The sequence below is a fragment of the Apaloderma vittatum genome, unplaced genomic scaffold (genome assembly GCF_000703405.1).
Source record: "Apaloderma vittatum isolate BGI_N311 unplaced genomic scaffold, ASM70340v1 scaffold20136, whole genome shotgun sequence".
NCBI lineage: Eukaryota > Metazoa > Chordata > Aves > Trogoniformes > Trogonidae > Apaloderma > Apaloderma vittatum.
Genome location: NW_009721479.1, coordinates 37206 through 58867, shown reverse-complemented (window position 1 = coordinate 58867; position 21662 = coordinate 37206). Strand labels below are relative to the sequence as shown.

General features: G+C 38.1%; 1 protein-coding gene across 1 annotated transcript in view; it reads left to right on the top strand.

The window, feature by feature from the left end:
• The first annotated feature begins 719 nt into the window (after positions 1 to 719).
• COBLL1 (cordon-bleu WH2 repeat protein-like 1) overlaps positions 720 to 21662 on the top strand; it is a 36832-nt gene continuing 15889 nt past the window's right edge. Inside the window, exons 1-8 of the mRNA XM_009871419.1 lie at positions 720 to 742; positions 1297 to 1480; positions 8095 to 8292; positions 9249 to 9477; positions 11147 to 11185; positions 12047 to 12141; positions 12301 to 12540; positions 21042 to 21186. Of these exons, the coding sequence (XP_009869721.1) occupies positions 720 to 742; positions 1297 to 1480; positions 8095 to 8292; positions 9249 to 9477; positions 11147 to 11185; positions 12047 to 12141; positions 12301 to 12540; positions 21042 to 21186 (1153 nt within the window). The remainder of the gene's footprint in view (positions 743 to 1296; positions 1481 to 8094; positions 8293 to 9248; positions 9478 to 11146; positions 11186 to 12046; positions 12142 to 12300; positions 12541 to 21041; positions 21187 to 21662) is intronic.

The window sequence follows — 21662 nt, the reverse complement described above, 5'->3', positions numbered from 1 at the left end:
TCCGCGCGGAGTTCTGAAGTTCCAAACTCTAAGCGCTTTCAGCACCAGGTCGGTCACGTGAAGTCTCATTCCACGGTCGTCTTTTGCAACGCTGCTCCGGACCTTGTTTGCTTTTCATTGTGAGTGACTTTAAACTTTATTTTCCCAAGTTGTGTGTTTGTAATTATTGTTTGCTGTTTCTTTTGTTTTAATTCTGTCGGAGAATTATAGAAGTTAATTTTTTGGTTATGATTCAAGTAAACCAACTTTGGTACAACTCCAGAATCTAAATTGCAAGCATAGTTTTTTGAACTTTAACTTTCTGTGCCTGTGGCTCCGTTCAAGCTTTTTTAAAGAATGCTTGTAAGAAACTAAAAAGTTCTTGTGAGGTAATGTGCCTCCAAAGCGTGCTTTGGTTTTGTTTCTAATGGTGAAATTCTTAATAATGGTATCTTTCCTTTGTGACAGTGAATTGTGGAAAGTTACTTGAATGAAAGGGGATGTTAAGCTCTATGTTGCAGGACATGAGAGCCCTGCTTTCAGAATTTACTGTAACCTAGAGAGTTTTTCTATGCCATTTTGGATTTCAAGTAGTGAAATAGGTGGAACTTATTTAGTGGTCACACTTTGCATTCAGGAGTAACATTGACTTGTCACTAGGGTAGGAAAGAATAGCGAGAAGAGTAAAATAGGAAATCAGTGTAGGTGAGGGGAAAATACGAAAGCATATTGTAAGTGAAATGTCAAGAAACGTTGCAACACAGTAGTATTGGTTATACAGCTACATTATTACTATAGAGAAGTAAATATACTAGAGCTGGTAGGATTTCTTTTGATTATTAAAATAATTCAAAAAAAATTTGGGGAGAAAAAGTGTGATTATTCCATTACTTATCTATCCTCTGTATTAAACATACTATCAGTGTAATTGGCTTCATACTGTTTAGTATGGTATTTCTGTTTATACTAATCCAGTAAATCTGTTTGGAGAATGCACAAATAGGAGCCTTTGCGTAACCTAATGGAGAAAAAACAAGTAATTTATTTACTTTTTTTAATGTATACTCAAAAACCTTTTTTTTGTTCTAGGCTTGTTTTATTTTTTTTATATGACTGATATACTAGTATGTCTTATCTTCTGTCCCCCCTGACTGTAAGTTTAAAATATTCTCTCATCCCTTCCTTGCACATATCACTTACACAGTCTGAGTGAAAAGAATTGTGATTCATTCCTGTTCTTACACTTGTTAGTTTGCCAGTATGGAATCGTATGTATAAATACCTGCTTGACTTTTAATTTTTATCCATTTATTTCAGAAGAAAATCTAAAGCACCGCCTCCTCCATCTGAAACAAAACCGACTGCAGTTTCTCCATTTGATGACACTGAATCAGCCAACTTCATCATGGAACAGAAGGAGAATGTAATCGATAAAGATATTGAACTATCGGTGGTCCTGCCAGGGGATGTGATCAAATACACCACAGTTAATGGGAGGCGAGTTACACAGAATGGCATTTTTGTCTCATTTTCTTTTCTTGCTGTAGTTTACTTCAACCTGCATCCAGGTTTTAACCACTCGGCAAAATACGTGAGTGTGTCCTAAAAGAGCTGATGAAAGAACTTGAGCCCAAGTCCCCTGAGAAGCAGCTGAGGGACCTGGGGCTGTTTATCCTGGAGGAAAGGAGGCTGAGGGGAGACCTTATCGCTCTCTACAACCGCCTGAAAGGAGGTTTTAGTGAAGTGGGGGATGGGTCTCTTTTCCCAGATAACAAGTGGTGGGACGAGGAAATGGCTTCAAGTTGTGCTAGGGGAGATTTAGGTTGGATATTAGGAAAATTTCCTTCATGGAAAGGGTTGTCAGGCCCTGGAACAGGCTGCCCAGGGAAGTGTTTGAGTCCCCATCCCTGGAGGTGTTTAAAAGACACGTAGACATGGCACTTTGGGACATGGTTTAGTGGCAGACCTGGTATTGCTAGGTTAATGGTTGGACCCAGTGTTCTAAAAGGTCTTTTCCAACTTAAATGATGCTATGATTCTGCTGGGATTTTTGGGTAGTTGTGGAAACATATGCTTTATACATTTTCCTGCCTTTGGGCAAGACTCTTTCTGAGATTGAGAAATTTTGTGTGGCACCTCTTGGCATACATAGCCATGCCTGTTGTTCTTTCTAGTCACTGCATATATCTAGAAAAATACTGGTTTGTATGAGTCACTGAATTTTTCCACATAAGTTTTCCTTTTTAGACTCAAAAATTAGATCCTACATCTTGTTTGAGCCCAAAATCATGTGTTCAGCGTTTGCTCTGCTCTACTACCTGTGGACTAACAGCAGTCCTAAAAAAAAAAAAGGAGTTAACTGCTTCAGAAAAAAATCTGTAATCTTCAGAGAAAGAGTTTCTAGCTACAGCTTTGGATTTTTTTTAACCAACATATTTTGCTTAAGCTGCTTTTAATTGGAAATACATATTGCAATCTGCTAATTGGTAGTATAGATTTTGTGTGTAACTCTTCAGTCACCTTTAGTTCAGAAAGACCTTATCATTGACTACTGAGTTGAAATCATAAATCCTGGACCTTACTGTAATACTAATTATTATAGCAGGTCTACTAAGAAGGCTCCTATGCAAGGCCTTGAATGGATCAGAGCAATTATGATGCAAGTTCATTACTTTCTTAAGCTGAAATAAAGAAACTATTTATGTCTTGTGCTTGTGTTAGTGTATTGCCAGTGTCTTTGCTACTGAAAGCAAGCAGGGTGAATTATTTATTTATTTAAACCAGGTAATGTAAATACGTCATTACAGGTACTTTGCCTGTTAATAAGAGATGAAGTCTGGCTCGAGTCTCTTTAAATGTTTTGTCATTGCTGGCGTTCATAAGGTTGTTGCTTAGACATCAAATACCAACTTGTTCACCAGAGCTGCTGTGGGTGAACTTTCGTGGATTCCTCCCCTCCTCCGACTCCGTGTGGTTTTCAGGATAACTTAAATCTGAGGTTGTATTTCTCAGAAGAAATCAGCTGAAATAATTGGTTAGGATGCTGAGCGGTGTTCCTGATGACAAGTTTACAGCAGGGAATATTGCTGTCTGTAAACAAGGTGCTTTCCTCTGCTTTTAAAATTGCCGAAAGGTGGGCTCCATGTGTACGCTGGCCAGCACTTCTCTTTCTTCTTTTCGCTCCCTTTGTCCACACGTAGGAGTGCTGTGTGCCCGCTGTCTTGCTTTGCTCGGAACAAAGTGCTCAGAACGGAATGTTGCGTACATCTTCCCTCGGTCGGATTACGTTGTGTATAATTCCTCAGTATTCAAGACAGTCCTTCCAGGCTTATCAGGAAGAGCACACATTTCCCAATCAGTTTTAGTGTCCCAGTTGCTGGGTTTCTTTTTTCAATGAAGATACTGCCTGCCATTTAATTTCATAAATGACTGTCTTGCCAATAAGAACCTGTGTAGGCTCACGCAGTGAGAGTACTGTGCAGGACCTACAGTCCACTGCAAGACATACTTCAAACTGTCTTTTCTTCTAGTTTTGCTCTGTCTTGATAGTTGCGTTTTGTGGACAAATAGGCAAGATCCCTCTAGAAATCACATAAACAGATGAATTGCTAATTTTTTTCTTTCCTGTTCATAATCGGAGATGAGCAGCTTCAAAGCTCCTAAAGAGAGAATACCTTTTAAAATTAATACTAAAAAATGCAAAACTGTGAGTTTGTACGGCCATGTGCTCAAATGCTGCAGTCCATTAGAAGAAACTTGGCTACTTGGATGAGGTGGTGTTGGTTTGTTTCCTGCTTTGACACAGCGGATAGCAAGAGCTCTGTAGAACAAACCAAGAGGTTACATAGATAAATATTCTGAGTGAGTAGAAGTAGGCAGAAGATCGGAACCAAATCTGAAAGGGGTTTTAGAGAAAAAGATTGCAAGTGAGAATCATTTTTGATCCTTGAGTTGATTTATGGGTAACTAAAGCAAAAAACAGAGATGCAAAAGGGCAGGAGTACTGAAATAGTTCATTCCTCCTTCTGAAACTTCAGGCACGGATAAAGCCTAGAAACTAATTTGTCTTTTGTCATAGTTGGTGACAGTGATTCAGCTCATCTGTTCAGAATCAAACAGTGGCATTTGCGCTCTCCTATCACTGGGATTCCTGTCGGGGAAACAGTTACTTAAAACCAAGCAAACAAACAAACCAACCAAAAAAAAAACCATCACATGTTTGGGTTTTTTAGTTGGGATGTTTTTCAGAGCTAAGTTTCTGAATCTGTTCCGTTGATTTTTATATACAGCACAGGACTGAAAAATATTCTGCAGCCAAAGAAGACAACAAATAACTTGAAGAAATATTTTATTTAGCAGCCTGATCATTTTGAGGTAGATCTTGTTTTCCTACAAGGAATAAATGCAGTTTTAAGAAAATTTTCTCAAAATTTAGTACTGAATTTCAGTTACATGCATCATTAAATTATCCTAGAGTTTGAAGGGCCCTTATAATAGTGATACTTTTTATTTGGAAATGGTGTGCCAAACAAATCATTTTGGAGGGTAGCATGTTTAGGGCTTAAGTTTCAGACACCTTTCAGACAGACCTTGGCTTTACTGAATTTGTTTTCTTAGAGTCCTTTGTGAGTTTCCATTTGATCCGTTCTTGAGTATTTTCAGTCATTAGAGTATTCTTAATCAACTGTTGGTTTACTCTGTAGAGACAAGCTAGTGAATAACAAGCTTTGTGGTGTTGCCCTACTTTTCAAAACCTTTTGTAGTGACATTTGTTCGTAACAAATTCTAGGGGTTTGGTGGTTTTGGGTTTTTTTTGCTGTTCTCTGTGAAAACAAATGTCTCTTTTTCAGTAGAGAATAGGATTAGTAAATATTTTTGCAAGGAAGGCCATGAAGCCATAGGCTTAAGTAATCGGAGATTTATAGAAAGCCAAACTGTGTAGGATTTTCTTTTTCTTTTCTTTTCTTTTGCTTTTTTTTCCTATTTTTTTCTTCCCTTTTGATTCCATCCCTACCTAGTAATACTTCTGGTGGTGACTGACAGGTTTTCTTTTTTTGGTAAGTGGTTTTTACTGTGAGTCTTATGATGAGAAGACCTTGTTCTTAAGGTTTGATTATGTGAGAATCTCAGCTTTGTTTTTGAGTAGCGAGTTTCTAGCCATTGTTTTTGGAGAAGAGTGTAGAAATTCGGTGCATTTTTTCTTTTAGACAGTTCTTCAGGTATTTGTAATACCTTTAACTGGTTACAAACAGCATAGTTTGATACATTGAACGTGAAGGTTCATGATTTGACTATTTATGTGATGTAATGAGATACTCTTATTAGCCACTTCTTATTGTTATTTAGTCAGGTAGGAATAACCAGAGGAAAAGAGATGAGAGCTGAAGGGATGCAGGAATATGTAAATAAATTTAAGATGAGAGATTAGAAGAAAACTAAGCGATGTAATGAAGTTACAGAAGTTTTCAAATCAAGTTACAAGAGATTTCAAAAGGAGGACAAGCAGATGATGTACTCTGGGACAGCTAATGGCTACTTCTTGGAGTTTAGCTAAATATCATTTATGGTAACTGTTAAATTTACTGTGATATATGTATTCGTCTACCTGCAGTCCTTGAAGGCTGTAGAAAAATATAGTTTTACAAGTTTTGGAGGATGTGATTCCAAAACAAGATTGCTTTTTGGATCACTGTAGGAGCGTCTGGCTAAAGCAGTTGTTGAAGGTGTCTTGGCCTCCACTGGAGGGAGGACTTAATGTCTGCCATCCTCCAGTCAAACAGGTCGTTCCCTGCAAAGGAAAGCAAATTTGCACTGAATCGCTGTTTTCAGGTACTGATTTGCGTGTACCTGGCTGTTTGTGATCGACTGTTTCTCACTTCCCATTGTGTCACTTCCTCTGACTCTGGTTAACGTGAGGGCTTGCCCCTGTCGCCCTGCTGGGCTTCCATAGGACAGCTTGCTGCCATCTTTGCTTGTGAATTCTTGTCCTGGTCATCATCGGTGTTTTTACCCTTCTCCAATAACTGAAGGCCAGAAGAAGGGCAGCTTTCAAAGCTAGTAAGTGTATAAAAATACACCAGAAAAAAAAAAAGTAATGGGTAACTTATTGGATAGGCGGATAACCAGGAAGGTCAGTACAGAAGTCGTGTCTGCTGTTTCCTCTGGCTTCCTCCCCACCTCTCCTGCCCTAACCCCAGGGAAATGGGGCAATGAAGTTATTTGCATTTGCAGCTCATTTTTTTTGTTAGGGTGAGATGGATGTACTTGCTCTATTCTGGGTTAGAAGTACAAGAAATCAGGTAGTTTCTTCTTCTTCTGATTGGAGCAGGTTGTGATGTATGCGAGAGGAGAATTGAAATAAACTGCTTTAGCTGTGTGAGAAGGGAGGAATAGTTGTTTTTCTGCAGTGCTCAGTGCATTTCTTACAGTATTGCTCACACTGATATACATCATGTAAATGAAGGCAAAGAAGTATATTACATTCTTCTGTATATTACATTCATCTGTACTGTTTCAGACTGCCTGATAGCTGCTTTTTGATGCTTCAGAGCATCATTTCTGCATGTTCTTTGGTTTTATTCTTCCTCCTACCTTTGTCTCCTGAGACAGGTGTTCTCCAGCCACTTAAGCAGGCAGAAACTTTACTCTGGGGAGAAAAAAAACCTGTCTGTCAGCTTTCAAATTGTTTCCATCTTTCCGTGTTCTGGAAGTACAACATGTACATCAGAAAGTCTAGTCCAGCTTCTAGAAATAAGAAGACAACTTGCTTTAGGAACACTTGTTCTGCAAGAGCAAGGGAAAACAGGAATGATATTCTAGGGTTAATTAAGGGTAAGGGGGGAAGGAAAACAATATTCACAGTAATTTCTAACACTGAGTCATTCCGAGTTCTTTTTACAGAACCATATCTCATGAAAAGTCTCTTTTAACTTTCTACTTAATAAATGTATTCACAATCTTTATACTGTCTAGAATTGATGGCTTTCTGTAGAAGCTATCTGTTTCCACATTTGACTATGTTACCAGAATACTTGCATCTGTATGAGATTACATCTAGAATAAAATCTCTGGTAGTCATACCAGCCAAACCCTGTATTAATTTTCTCTTAGATGCTTCAGTGTTCTTTTCAACATAGCATTTGATTGCTTCACATACTTTTAAATTATCTTCATACTATCCGTGTGAGACAGAGCAAGTAATAGATTTCTCTGTTTGCAGCTGTAACTGAGAGATGCAGAGGGAGTCACAATCAAATGCTCCTTACAGGTGATTACCCAACTCTGAAAATTATTGAGGAATGACCGGTTCAAGTGACCTGATAGTACTATAACCTTATTCAGTTGCTGCAAAGTGAGGATACTCTCCTTCTTAAACTTCTAGGACACTTCTGCCTAAAGTACAGCTTCAATAAATTTATTCCAGTAGCAACATGTTCTCCATTGAGCACTGAGAGAACAAGAGCATACTGTTAGTGACTACATATGAAAAATTGAGTTTGCCGTACTTCATTGTGAAAAGGAGATCTGCTGCATCACAGAGTTTCTGAAGAAATTGCATTCAACTACTATAGTGTCATCTAGCTTCTTTCCCTTTGCCTGTATTAACCACCAGGCTCTCGTTTTGGGATCTCTAATGCAGGACCTCTTTAAAAGTTGACTTCCTCAACCTTTATTTCTCCTGCTTCCTCCAAATGGCTCATGCTCAGAATTGCTGAAAATTAAGTCCCTTGTAACCTTCAGAAGCTTCAAACTTTGGAAGGAACTTGTTCTTAATGAATAGCAGGGCATTTATCACCACTGCTACAGTTCCAGTTAAATGTCACTGATCCACATGTACATGCTGACATCAGGAAGAGCATCACTTCACACAAGCAAAAATTTCACCTTTTGCTCAAGCATTTTGAATACATTTGTGCAAGCTGGTTTCTTTCTCTTTTTAGTGATTTATTTATTTTACTTTTAAGATGTTGAGGATATTTCAGTTTGCTGTCTGGCGGTAATTACTTAGTTATGGAAGGGAAAGGATGACTTGGATTAAATATTTAGCAGCATGTTTTGCTATAGCCTGCTTAATTGTCATCTGTTGTGACAGTTCCATTTGCCCTTTACAGGAAGCCCATGATGGACTTGCTGATCTTTCTCTGTGCACAGTATCATTTAAATCCATCAAGTTACACTATAGAGTTGGTATCAGCAGAAAATAGCCAAATTAAGTTTAAACCAAACACACCAGTTGGAATGCTTGAAGTGGAAAAGGTGATTGTAAAGCCAAAACACATGGATAAGAAGAAACCTGCTCCGGTTATACCAGAGGTGAGAAATAAAATTAAAACACAAGGATAAATTGGAATCACTATTGTATTGACTGAGTTGACCTGATAGCTCAGACTCTTGTTTCAGCTTTTCCTGTTGTCTCTCACCCTCTCATCATGTACTGCTGTGAAACATTCATCTCCATGTTCTTGATAACCTCCTCCTAGGTAAAATATATCTCAGTTTGTTGCAGCATACATCTTTGCTGCCAAAAGAAGGAAACATTACAATATTATTTGAAATCCCACGCCTTAGTGTGCTTTTGACAAATTCTGCTCAAAAAGCGTGGCTTTACAGCATTCCACAAACTGGAAACCAACAACTTGTGCCATCTGTCATGCTGTGATATATATATACCCTTCTGATTATATGTTCATTTTCCTTTAATACATACTGTACTTTTTTGTTGTTACTTGATGGTTTTATATACCCTTAAGAAGACGGGAGCTTTCAGAAGTACTAAAATAACTTCTGGGTGTTGCCTAAATCTTTTCCTTCTGCCCTTGTCCTTCTACTGTATAGAAGAATATAGATCGTAGAAGGTTTTTAATTCATATAAATTCATTTTAGTTCATGCAGAGCACTTAGACAGGACCAGGGGAGCTCTTCTGCCCTTTCCCTTCATCCTACGAGTGTGCAGACACACACAGTCGTGGCTTACAGACCAGATTCTACAGCTGCCTAACATGACCTAGTAGGGCTTTTCACTCCAGGCTGGGCTCTACAGGGCAGGCAAACAACAGATGCCGAAGGAGGAACAGACTGTTTTGTGTGTTTCTTGCATAGAAGGGAATCATAAAAAGTAGTTCTTGATTTCTCTTGTAATGCTTCTGAAGCTGTAACGTTGGTGAAGTTGGCCGTAAGTGGAATTCCTGTGATTACTGTAAGGCTGTTATAAAAATGCCAGTTGTTTTTGGAATTTGCGCTGATATTTATGGGCGTTTTCTTCTCTTTAGCAAACAGTAAGGGTAGTGATAAACTACAAGAAGACACAGAAGACAGTAGTGAGAGTTAGTCCACATTCACCCCTTCAAGAACTCATACCAATTATCTGTAGCAAATGTGAGTTTGATCCTTCACACACTCTGCTGTTGAAGAATTACCAGTCTCAAGAACCCCTTGACGTGACAAAATCTCTTAATGACCTTGGACTGAGAGAACTATATGCCATGGATATTAGTCGAGGTAAGATAAATTTTGTAAATTGCAGTTATAGAAAAGATCGTATTTCAATAATGTACATGTTTTGAGTTTTTTACTTACGTAGAAACTAATTTTTAGCAATTTAATATATATTTCAGGAGTCTTCCACAAAATTGAAACTGGGACAAGTTTATCTCTACTTGTGTTTGAAAAGTGCTGTGTGAGGGCTTTATTTTCTAACAAAGTGTCACATACCAGCAAAGGTGACTGACTACAAAAAAATCACCTAAAAGCAACCTCTTCCTTTCCTTTCCCCACCTCTTCTCCCGAATCACCAACAACACTGTATTTCCCTTAGCTCCTGGAAAAGAGGATCGTGATAAGCTGGGAGGAACAGAAATACTAAAGACATTTATTTTTGTATTAAAATTAATTTTTTTAAAAAAAATTGAGTATTCTGATGGTGTTTATGTATATTGCTGACTGCTCTTTGCTGATTTTATAGATTGTGAAGGAACAGTAATTCTCTTTTTAATTGTGGTCCAACAGGGGCACAGCGAACTAAGTTCCTTACGTTTGCACAGACATTTCTATGCCTGGTTTTAACTTTAGCTGTAAGCCTGTCTTTTTTTCACGAAGGATTTGTTGTGATTAAAAATTCTGTACAGCGTGGTTTGTTCTGTTTCAGACATTTCTCACAGAAATTTTTACCTCAGTATAAAATGCAGTAATATTGGCTCACTCACGTTCTTGACCACTGTTGTATTTGCTTGTTTTTCTTTTGCACTAAAACCTGGGGGTAGAAGGCTGTTGGGTTTTTCTACCCCTCTTCTACCTAAATATGGTTACGTTCTCATTGGTGGTTACAGTTTCAAGAGTTCTTTCAACTGCTTCCCAAAGGCCAATTTTCCTGAGCAACAGGAGAATAAGACATTTGGAAAATATGTCTTTTTCCCACAGAGAAAGCAAAAATGAAATATCTTTTTCTGTCCCACCAGTGTATTTTAACTTGCCTAAACATGTTACTTGGACTGCATGTGCCCATAGTGCATTGTCTTGGTTGTTGTCTGGCTGCTGCTTTCATCTACAGACTGGCAGAGCTGCCTTTGGCACAGTATGACACCTGTTTTGTTTGAATCAACTGCCAAAAATCCGTAGCAGAGAGTATGAGGGCATATAAGCTTTCTACAGGACAGCGCCCTGCTAAGAAATTTAGATATACTTAGTTCTCTTGATACAAAGTAGCTCAGCATTTGAATTGTGCAGACAGCTTCAAAGCTCTGAATTTTCAACTTTCTTTATGAAAGTAAATGATGAGGTGTGCCTTTTACGTAATAGATTCTAAATTCAAATTTTATTTTATTCGGATTATATGTTAATTTTACATGCCTCTTTGTTTTCCAAGTTTGGACTGCCTGACAGTCCAAAACTTAGAGAGAACTATTCTGCATACTGGTTTTCTTCTTCCCTTCAGAAATATAAGTGGAGCCTCTCTCCTTATTTATGAGATCCCAGTCTGTGTTTCATGTCTCCAGGTTCAAGTTTTTAAATGACTTACAGCATTAGGTAATACACATCCTTTAGTCCAGGAAAGTACCTAGTTACTTTTTCCTAATGATGAAGATTCAGCTTGGCTTTCTGTGTTTGTAACTTAAAATTGCATCCTTGATTCAGATTCACATTTTCTGTCTTTCTTTTTGTCTTTCTGTAGCCACATCACCAGTTGATTTAAATTTACCATCTTTGCAAGGTACGATATATTGAAATAGGTGGTGAAACTGTAGTGCTTAGTTGACATTACCATCCTGTCATATCATTACATCTGCTAAACTGTTCCTCTGTCCCATCATAAATGCACATTTTAAAAGATAACACATAAGCAATGTACCCAGCTGTATAGTTTTACCCTAGATCAATTGATTGAATTTATGGTCGTGTTTATATTGATACCAGTACTAAGAGCCCACAGTGACCTTCCTGATTTCTGTTGCTTGTTGTATTTGCATTCAATGGGATTTCCTTCAAGAAAGTTAAATCTAGTAAAAATTAAAAAGTATCAGCCTTTTAGATTTACAAATCTTCTGCATGAAGAGGACCATATAAGTAGGATAAATTCTGCAAGATACCAGAATGGACTTGACTGTCTTTACTACGACTGCCGTGCCGTTACGTGTGCGGCACCAGCAGGTGTTTCCATGATCTTTCTCCACAGTCGTGCGATGTGCACACTGGTGCCTGACTTGTCCCACTTCACGCTTTGCCACGAATTCCAACTGTTAAGAGGGAATTGAGAGCTAGAGAGACTGATGTTCTTTTTCCCTTTTACAGCCTTTGTGATATGAACTGTAACATGTGACAAATGGGCTGGGCTGGATTAAGTTTTAGGGGTATTAACAGCAGCTGAAAATAATCTGTTCCAAGTCCTGAGAAAGACAGGAAGAACATGGATGGTAGAAAACCTGTTCATTTTGCAGCATTTAGGAAAAACTGTTAATATAGGTGACTTAGAATGTGTTTTGTATATCCTTCCAGGAGGCAGAGAGGGAAATAGAATACAGGAGAAATAATTTGTGCAATAAATAGCATCTAGAACTATTGCTTTCTATTTTAGACTCCTACCAATCTGAAAACTTAGATGTTTTGAAGGAGAAAGAAAACAAAGGATTTTTCAGCTTTTTTCAGCGAAACAAGAAGAAAAGAGAACAAGTAAGGTGTAACTTCATATAAACAAAACTTCTAGAAATGTATTCATACTGAGCAATCGATATAGTATAATAATAATATAATATAGTATAGTATAATAATCAATATAGTATAGTATAAAGTATAAGTAACTTGATTTTTTTCTTCCCTCTGCACCCCAAGGCTGCCAGTGCCCCAGCAACTCCCCTGATGAGCAAGCCAAGGCCAACATTTATCACGAGATCGAACACTGTTAGCAAGCAGTACGATTCCAGCACTCTGCCATCTGAAATGCCGAAGAAACGGAGAGCTCCTCTACCGCCTTTGCCAAGCTCTCAGAGTGCTCCCCAGGAGCTCGCACAGACCCAGGCTGGACCAGCGTCTGGCTTGGTGAAATCTAACAGCCTTGACAGGGATGAGCAGGTTGGTTACACTTCCTTCACTTCTCTTGAGAAGTTTAGACCTAATAACCATGATAGCCCTATAAATGTCTGCTCAGGCTTGAAATAAATTGGAAGAAAGTGTAGTCCTTGCTTTGAAAAATTTTGGTTCAAAGCTAACTACAGAAACTGAAAGAAGTGTTCCTTTTAAACTTTATATTCTATATCCAAAGCAGCTGCTGTATTTTGAAAAGGTAAACCCAGCTTCTTACATAAGGTGGTGTTGTTAGCACCTTTTTTAATTCTTTTGGACGGATAGTTTATATATTTAAATGTGAGAACATTGTCTCACTTTATCATATCCAATAACTGATTTTTTGGTAGTTCCAGTATTTTTTAATGTTTTAGTTACATGTGATAATGAGTAGTTTATTCTTCACATTAAATTACTAGAATAAGGTGGAAGTCTTTAGGAGTAGTCTTAACACTCCTGTGCTCCCAGCAAGTTAAAGTAAGGTTTTTATGTTAGTTGAGTAGGGTTTTATTTGATTGAAGCTATGAGGTATGGACTGCATATTTAAATAACCTGTGTGTTCCATGCAACAGAATTTGGGAGAATTGATGCATTAAGTGTTATCCTCATATTGCACATATTATTAATTGTGTATTCCAGTTAAAAATGAAGGTTAAAATTGTCATGATAAATTTTTTTATTGCGTCCCTTGCTTTGAATGCAGTATCTAAAGGTGGTCTTTGATAAATGAAGTTATTGGTATGCTAGAAAAATAAAATGCACAACTAAATGAAATACAAATCTGAGGAATTAATTTTGTGTTAGACTCAGAGACAAGAAATTTCAAACTGTGACTTCCTTTAATTTCATAAAATGATTTACTCTTCCATTGATGCACAGAACCACAAGAGAGCACTGTTTAACAGAAGTTCTGAATTCGTGAATTGTTTTTAAAGCTTTATCATTTGAAGAAGACAAAGGTTTCTTGCTGTATTTTAATAAAAGGAACCTTGGGGGGTGGAAAACATTGATCTTTTTTTACCTCATTGTGTTTGTCTTTTAATTGAATTCAAAATTTTTGAAAATAATTTATTAATGTCAACATGCCTTAAATGATTCATATCCTATTATGTCTAACAGTAATGTATGACTGCTGGGCTAGGATCTGTCACTCAACAAAATTGCTTAGATTTATTATTTTGTACTGACATTTCTTATTCCTCTAAAGTGATTTTGACTGAAATTGAATAGCTCACAAAGAAGGAAGTCCAGACTGAGGTATATTTTTATATGTATTTTCTGTTTTGTACTAATTTTTGCAGCTTCCTTAGAACTTAAAAGCCTTGGGCATGTGTTTTTTAGGATGACTTCTGTTCCATTCTGATTTGATTGCAGAGTGATTTATGAGGTAATACAGAGCTTGTGACTTAAGTGTGAGCAAATATTTGCTCCGTGCTTTGAATTTTACTAATTCATGTAAAGCAATTTGTCTTTTTAGTAGCTACTTTCCAATAAATATCATCTATTGAATGAATTTGGATTGCATAGTACATACTGATCAACTTAGTCCTAGAACTCTTCAGAGGGATCCTGTGAGACACTTCCTTAGAGGATAAAGTTGCTCCTTGGAAGAGTGCTGAGATATTTTCAGTCACAGCTTTCCTGCAGCACAAAATTGGTCCATTCCCCTAAGTAGAAGAAGAAGTGGTATAAAAATAAACATGAGAGAGCTCAAGTGCAAAAATGAGCATGTGAGGGATGGAAGGGGGACAGAGCGATTCCCCAAAAGAAATGCAGAGCTCTTTCTTGGACATGCAGAGATGCAGTTAGGAATGCAAGGCAAGGCAGGAGCCTGAAGCAGCAGCAGATGTCAAGAATACTAAGAGAGGTGTTTGTAAGTTAGTGACAAGCCAAAGTCAAAGGATAAAGGATGAGGTCATCAACCTTTATTTTAGCAAAGTGTTTGTCACAGTCTGCCACAACATTTTTTGTTGAAAAAGTAAGCTATGGACTAGACAGATGAACCACAAAAACTGGCTAAACAGATCCAGTGGTGGTGCTTAGTGGCTCAAAGTTATGCTGGTTGTTGGGTGAATATCCTGAGGAGTTGGTAGTATGACCAGTACTGTTAAATATCTTTATCAACAACCTAGGTGATGGAATTGAATGTACTCTCAGCAACTTTGAAGTTGATACCAAACTGGGCAGGGCATTAAGTATGCCAGAAGAACCACCAGTCAGGAAGACAATGACAAACTAGAGCTGCATGAGATTTAAAAAAGATGCATGTGAAATTCTCTGTTTGGAGAGAACAGACTGGGGTCTGGCTACATCATCCACCTTGAATCCAGTGTACTCAATGCTTTTTAGGCCATATTTGTACTACTATGTCCAGATTTGGTTCCTGCAGTTCGAGACAGGGATTAAAAGCAGGCAAGAGTCCAGTGGACAGGCCATCATGATGTTTAAAGGCTGGAGAACCTAAGTTCAGACAGGATCTAATTGCATTCTCTTGATACCTAGAAGGTTTTATGGGGGAGGTAGAGGTATGTTCTGCACAAGAATTCATGGTGACAGGATGAGAACCAATGGGCTGTAGTTGCTCCGAAGGAGATTCCATTCAGATACAAGAAAACTCATCACTGTGAGAACAACTGAGGATTTGAATGGGTCTCTCAAGAGAAGTGGTTGAAGTTCTCTCACTGGAAATACTCAAGACCTGCCTTGACAGGTTCCTGTGGTAACCTGATCTAAGACCTTATGTTCAGTAGAAGGTTGGACCAAATGATCTCTGAAGGTCCCTTGCACTTTACGCCTTTCTGTTTCATGTGGGGGAATCAGACTCTTGAATTTTCAAAACTGTATGCACATAATTAGGAGAAAGAAAAAATAAAATACGGTTCCACCAACAGAAACCAACAAATAAGCTGTTTTGCCATGAGATCACTGCTTGAGTAATGCTGGCATGGGGAAGATATTTGGAAGCTTGTTTCTGAGTTTCTCACTGAAGTCTCTAAACAAAAAGGTATCTCTAACTATTGAGACTTCTGGTTTCACTTAACTGTAAAATAAAAGACAGTTCCCCTAAAAACCCAAGGTGTTAGGTAAGAGACAATATAAAATAATATTATTTAAATAAAACTGTCATTTACAAGATTTGCAACTTAATCTATAAAGTTGGTACTATTTAAATACATAGTAAAAATCAATCTTTATGCCAGGAGTTGACATCCTAAAAATGGAATTTTAAAAGAAACGTGTAAGCATTGTAGAATAAAGTCACTTTTGATGGTTTCACAGCAATTTTTCATCTGTATCATGCATTAATGTTTTCTTAATCCAATCTGACCAATTTATAGTTACTTAATCTAAGTCAACTCTTAGTAATGAGGCAAGTACCCTTGGTCACTCTACACCACAATTATTTCATTGTAAACAATGTAAGAATTTCATCTTTTTTATTCCCCACTGTTGGAAATGTGCATCCTGCTAGTAGGATTTAAGGTCTTTTTCATTTTGCTCACCAGGCTGATTGGTGTGTTTGCTACGTTATTTAGGATGTCTGGGAGTTTCACTGATATTGCAGCATCCCATTTGTTAATTTATAAAACTTAGGATATACTTTTTCTTAAGAGTTACTTTTTATCTGCATTTGCCTTTCAAGAAGCATTTGCTTGCAAATCATATTACATTTAAGAATGCCTGTATTCTGAAGCCTGCTCTTCAATTTATTTGACAGGCTGGATACGTTCTTACGGATAAATCTCTTTTGTAACATCTGCAAGGAAGACTAAGTGAAATGTCAGTGAACTGTTTGCCTGGTTTCAGCAGAAACATGCCAAAGCAGTAACATCAGACGACAGTGAAATGAGCCAACTTTAAGGGAACAGAGTTCTCACTGGTGTCTTTCTTCAAATTCAGTGTACTGTAGTCCAGTTCTCCCAGTATGAAAAAGGGTTTTAGTGTCTACCTCCTACAGCTTCTTCACTTCTTTTCCTGTAAAAAAGAAACTTTCTTTTTATATGTGCAGTTATATTATGGTATAAGGGTTGGAAATCTTTTCTGTCTTGATTCTAGAGTGATTGTAGAATTACCTCTGGAAGACATGTTCCTGTTTTTAGGGGAGAAAATAGTACAAAGAATGTAAAGATAGCTTTTACAAGTTATTACGTAGTATGATTTGGGCATTCTATATGAGACTCAAACTAATAAGCTTACATAGTATTTGTCCAGCAAATTTCTGTGTTAAATCAGATTGGAAATGAGCATGTTAGCCTCTAATATGGAAATCCCTCACTTATTTGTCAGTTCTGCTATGGGGCAAGATGGTTCTTGCAGAAGTATGTCTAAAACTAGAAAGTTTAAATACTCTTGCAAGTAGAGAGGACTCCCAAGGGTTTTTGCGAAGTGCTGTTGTATAACGCAGTATGTGTATCTTCACAGTTTTCACAGAAGTGGATGCAATTTTCTAGAACTGACACTTCTTTAAATGAAAATTTCTTTTAAAAGAAAAGCATTTGATTATGTCCAAAATGGCATTGCTGATTTTTCTTCCTAATGCTTTATTTATAAAAACTAGACTGTGATAGTTTCATTTTATTCCTCGAATAGTTGTCTCCTTACACTGTTTTCAGTTATTGCAAGGCACCATATGTAAACTATGCTTGGGTAGGAACAATTAAGTGGAGATTTTTAGTCAAAACATTTACAGTTTTAAATGATGGATAAAACTTAGCAGAAATATAGCTTGAATTTATCTACACAGCTCTAACTACTACATAAATTTAAATCTCCAGGCTAACCCTTAGAAAAGAAAGGGAAGGAGAAGATGGGAGAATGGGTGAAGGGTGGCATGCAAATAAACCATAAAATGTTTCTGAAAAGCCTTGTAAGCTACTGTCCCAGAACAGTGTAGTTAGGATTTCTGGGAGGGATGAGTTTCATGCCTAAGAAATTACACCAGAGACTCAGTTGCCTGAAGCTTGATGGTCAGCCCTTTAAAGGAGAGTTTGGGCAACGATGCAGTGAGTGCTATGAACATCAGGGGAGTCCTGAGTAAAGCCAGGCTTACCTGGGAGAAGACATTGCTCAGGACTACCTGTTTGCTCTTACTGAAGGTTGCATAAAGATCATTTGGTAGGATTCTGATGCGGTCGAGAATTGGGGAACATTGCATGCATCTCTTTTCAGCGTACCAAATGCATAACTTTGTCCCCTTACTGTGTTTACTTCTGTACCAACAAGTGTGTAGATAAGCCATAGAATACAGTAGTAATATCAGGTGTTTGGATAGAGTAGCACGAGCTGCCTTTCACAAAAAATGTCCTTATATATTGTTTTCTTTCCAATAGGTCAGAGGTATATTACTTCCTCAGGAGTACTTTGACTCAATTTAAGTGCTTTGGGAAGCTTAAGTCATGTAATAGCAATTGAGTGCATGAATCACTGTAAGAGCAAATACAATTTTTTTCCCTCCCTGTTACTCCTTGGACATCCATTTGCATGTATAGTTGCACAGAGGCGGGCAAGAAACACTAGCAACATGACTAGCAATTTTCTGTTAAATCTAGTTATCTGTGGAGCAAAAGAGGTAGGTGCTGATGGTGTGGAAACGTGTGTACGTGACCCTTGGTGTGAGGAATGCTTTCCAGCACACTGAAATACTCCACCACTACTGTGCTCTTTCTCAGATGCTTTCTTTTTCCCTTCCAGTCCAGCTGCAAAATTATTGTGGCTAGATGGCTTTTCCTTCACTTTTTGAAATTGTAAGAAGGGCCAGGTACCATGTCTGCCACTGCTGGAACTTGGGAAGCACTGGCCTCGGAGTGTCTCTTTGGGGTAGCGTGGGGTCTGGTGCTAAATTTGCTGGTACACGTTTGAGGCTATAAAGCTTCATATCCACCCTTGTTTGTTCCAGGAGGAGGAAAGTGTACAGCGTTAAAAGTGGAATTCCTATAAATGTTGTGGAAGTTATGACAGAGTTCACTGGTGTTTCTGCTCGAGCACAGTTAATTACTGATTCTAACATGAATTTTAATTTAAGGGTAACCGATAAAGCACGGGGTTATCATTGGCAGTTGGTACGACACATGAACACCCAGATGTATATTCCAAAACTTTGTCAGATATGTCTTAATATATGGTTTTTTCCATCTGTTTAAAGTACTATTTTCACATTACAGCCTTTGTTAGGATTTGAAAGCTCTTAATATTCATATGTTGAATAATTCCTGAGAAAATCTGTTCAACACTTGAACCTTAACTGGAACATTTAGTACTTTCTCAAAATCTCTCTCTGCAATCGTTTGTTTCTTTGGATGCAAAGGGCAGTAGAAAGGCTTATAAAAATCTTCTAGTAGCATTTGTGCTCTTATGCCGAGAACATTATTTCCCCCCTACACATACACTCATTCTGTGCAGGAGGGAACTCTGGTGACATCTGTTTCACGGAGCGAGTGTGCGCAGAGCTCTGCCAGCCCAGTCAGCCGAGGGAGCCTGCGTGAAGCAGCTGAGGGTGCAGACCTCTGAACAGAGAACCAGCGTCTTTGTGCAGAACGGAGGGGCTGCTGCCTGGAGAGCAGCTGCCAAAGAGGAGAAAAATAGCACCGCCCAAGAGAAACCAAGAAAATGTTTTAGCAGTAAATGTTCTTTCCTCATTTGAGGAAAGAACATTATATTTAACACTCCCTCCTGCATAAATTCAGATGTTGAATACTATTTATTGTTTTTCCTCATAGAACTATTTGGGAAATGTGAATAAGAAACTAAAAGTGAAAAGTGATTTTTTTTTTTTTTTTTTTAGTGTGATGTTTTAATCTAGAAATTGACTTGTTTGAAAAGTATTCAAGCATACAAGTATTTTTTATTAGGAGTGGAGTGCTATGTCCATATCCTCTGCTGTTCTTAAAAGAACCTTTCCCTTGTGATTTGTTTTTCCTTTGTAAAACCCTGAGTCCTGCTTTGCTGTAACAGGTTTGAGTTGCTTACTTTGGCATTGGAGCAATCGGGAGAATTATGTGAACATTTTGAACAGTGTTGCTCTTTACAGTGCAGTGAAGTACCCAAGGGATCTGTCACACCTGACACTGAGGTGGGACAAAACAGGTGACTGAGTGTGCCCAGGGTAGCTCAGAGGACGGTTTTCACCGTCCCAATTCATTCATTTCGGTATTTTATCGAGGTCTAACAGGAGCTGCCAAACACTGTTTCACGGACATCTTGTGGCAGTTTCTTTTCTCTTGTGAGTAGTTTTCTTTGTAGTTTTGATTATGTACAACAGAATACTGTAGCTTTTTGGTCTTTAATGGCCCCCTTATTGTGGATGTATATGTGTTCAGTGGTCATTTTCTAAAGGGTTATTCCATGGATATTGAGATGGTGAACAATTCTGTTGTCAGTGATGCTTGTGAAAGGATTGGCAGAGAAACAAAAATTTGTAGGTGTATTTATGCCATCTCTATTCCTCATTACTCTGCTTTGCAAAGTGGGATGGTTAATTAAAGCACAGACGAGTTCTCTGAACGTGAGGCCATATCCAGTTGTGTGGATCCTTCTAGCCAGAAATGAATGTCACTGCTGGATTTTTTTATATTGTCAAGTAGACAAGTGACAGGGATCGGAAATAGGCAGCTGAGTGTTGTGCCAGATACACTCCCTTATTGCTGGGATCCTGAATGTTACTGTTCTAGTAGATGTGGAAATAGAAAGTCTCTTCAGTGTAAGCAAACTGTAATAGTGGCAGGTCGATTCAAAGCCATGGTCTTTTTGAGACACAGAATATGCTTTTAAAACAATTTAAAATGCAATTAGACTACTATATCATAAAATTACAAAGTCTTCAGTGAGGAGCCTTTGTCCCGTTTTTTAATGGTTTTGTTTGTTTGTGAATTAATTTTTTTTTTTGTCTTCTGTAATGACACTATTACACTTTAACATCAGTAGGTCGTTTTTTTTTTTATGCCTTATTACAATTTAACTTTAGTAAGCATTATGATTATAAGACAGTTGGCCTTTCTAAGATAAGCTTTGAAAGGTGGCCTTCTAAAAATTTCTGTAAAACTTCATATACTTCAAGTAGGGGAAAAAATCCCAATAATTATGTATACAGCTCGCTTAGGTCTGCTGTTGAAGGAATGGAGAAGGAAACATGTCATGTCATTGCAGTGAAATGCAGTTGAAGCTTCTTTCTACAAACATTTTTAGTTACTTTTAGAATTATTTGGGGTTTGTAGAATAGCCTTTGGGCATAAACGAATTTCAGTTCTCTCTTATATTAGCAGCTGATTTTTTACTGCTGTGTCTTGTACCTCTGTGAATATATTCAATTACTCTAGAAAAATTTTATTTTTTTTCTTTGGAAAATTACTCCTCAGAGGAATTAATATGAGAAACGTAATGCGTTTGGTAATAGGTATACATTCTCTCTTTCCCCCATGTACATTGTAAGTACTTCTGGAGAATAATTACTAGAGCTATTTTACTGTATTTCTTTAATTGTTATTAATCTTTTTCCTTGCCTGTCTCCCTTCTAGGCCCCTCTGGGATTAGTCCGGAAGGGTTCGCTGCCCCTCAGTGACACCGCTTCCGTGAACTCCTCTCTACGGAGGATGAAGCGCAAAGCGCCCTCACCACCCTCCAGAGCACCAGAAGATCAAAGCGAAAGCCGGAATGAGACTGGTAATCTTTTTATGCTGTTTAATTGGGAGGCAGTTTGGCTAAACGTTAAAGAAATACCACCTTATGAGATAAGAACCTCAAGTTAAAATACGAGTGCCAAACATCTCCAGATGCTAAGGAGTGGTAACACCACTTGATGACATTGGCTCATGTAGGGTAAGGGAGCCGGCCTGGGCAGGACTCGGGAACAACCACAAAACCACGGATGCGATGTGAAGAGTAAATTTATTTTCGTTACCTCATCATCCAGGGGATCCCTGAAGCAGCACCTGAGCAGAGGCAGAGAAGTGGGGACACGGGCACTCTGGAGCTCCATCCATGCTAGAGGATCACCAAACCTGCTGTTTTCCCCTTTGTCTCAGAGATTTGCGCAGGGGTAGTTTTGGCAGGACTTCGATCTCTCCCATAGCAGGGCAGGCATATTCAGTGGGGTGCCTCGAAGTCTATCACAGGCCTGTGGTATCTAAACACTTGTC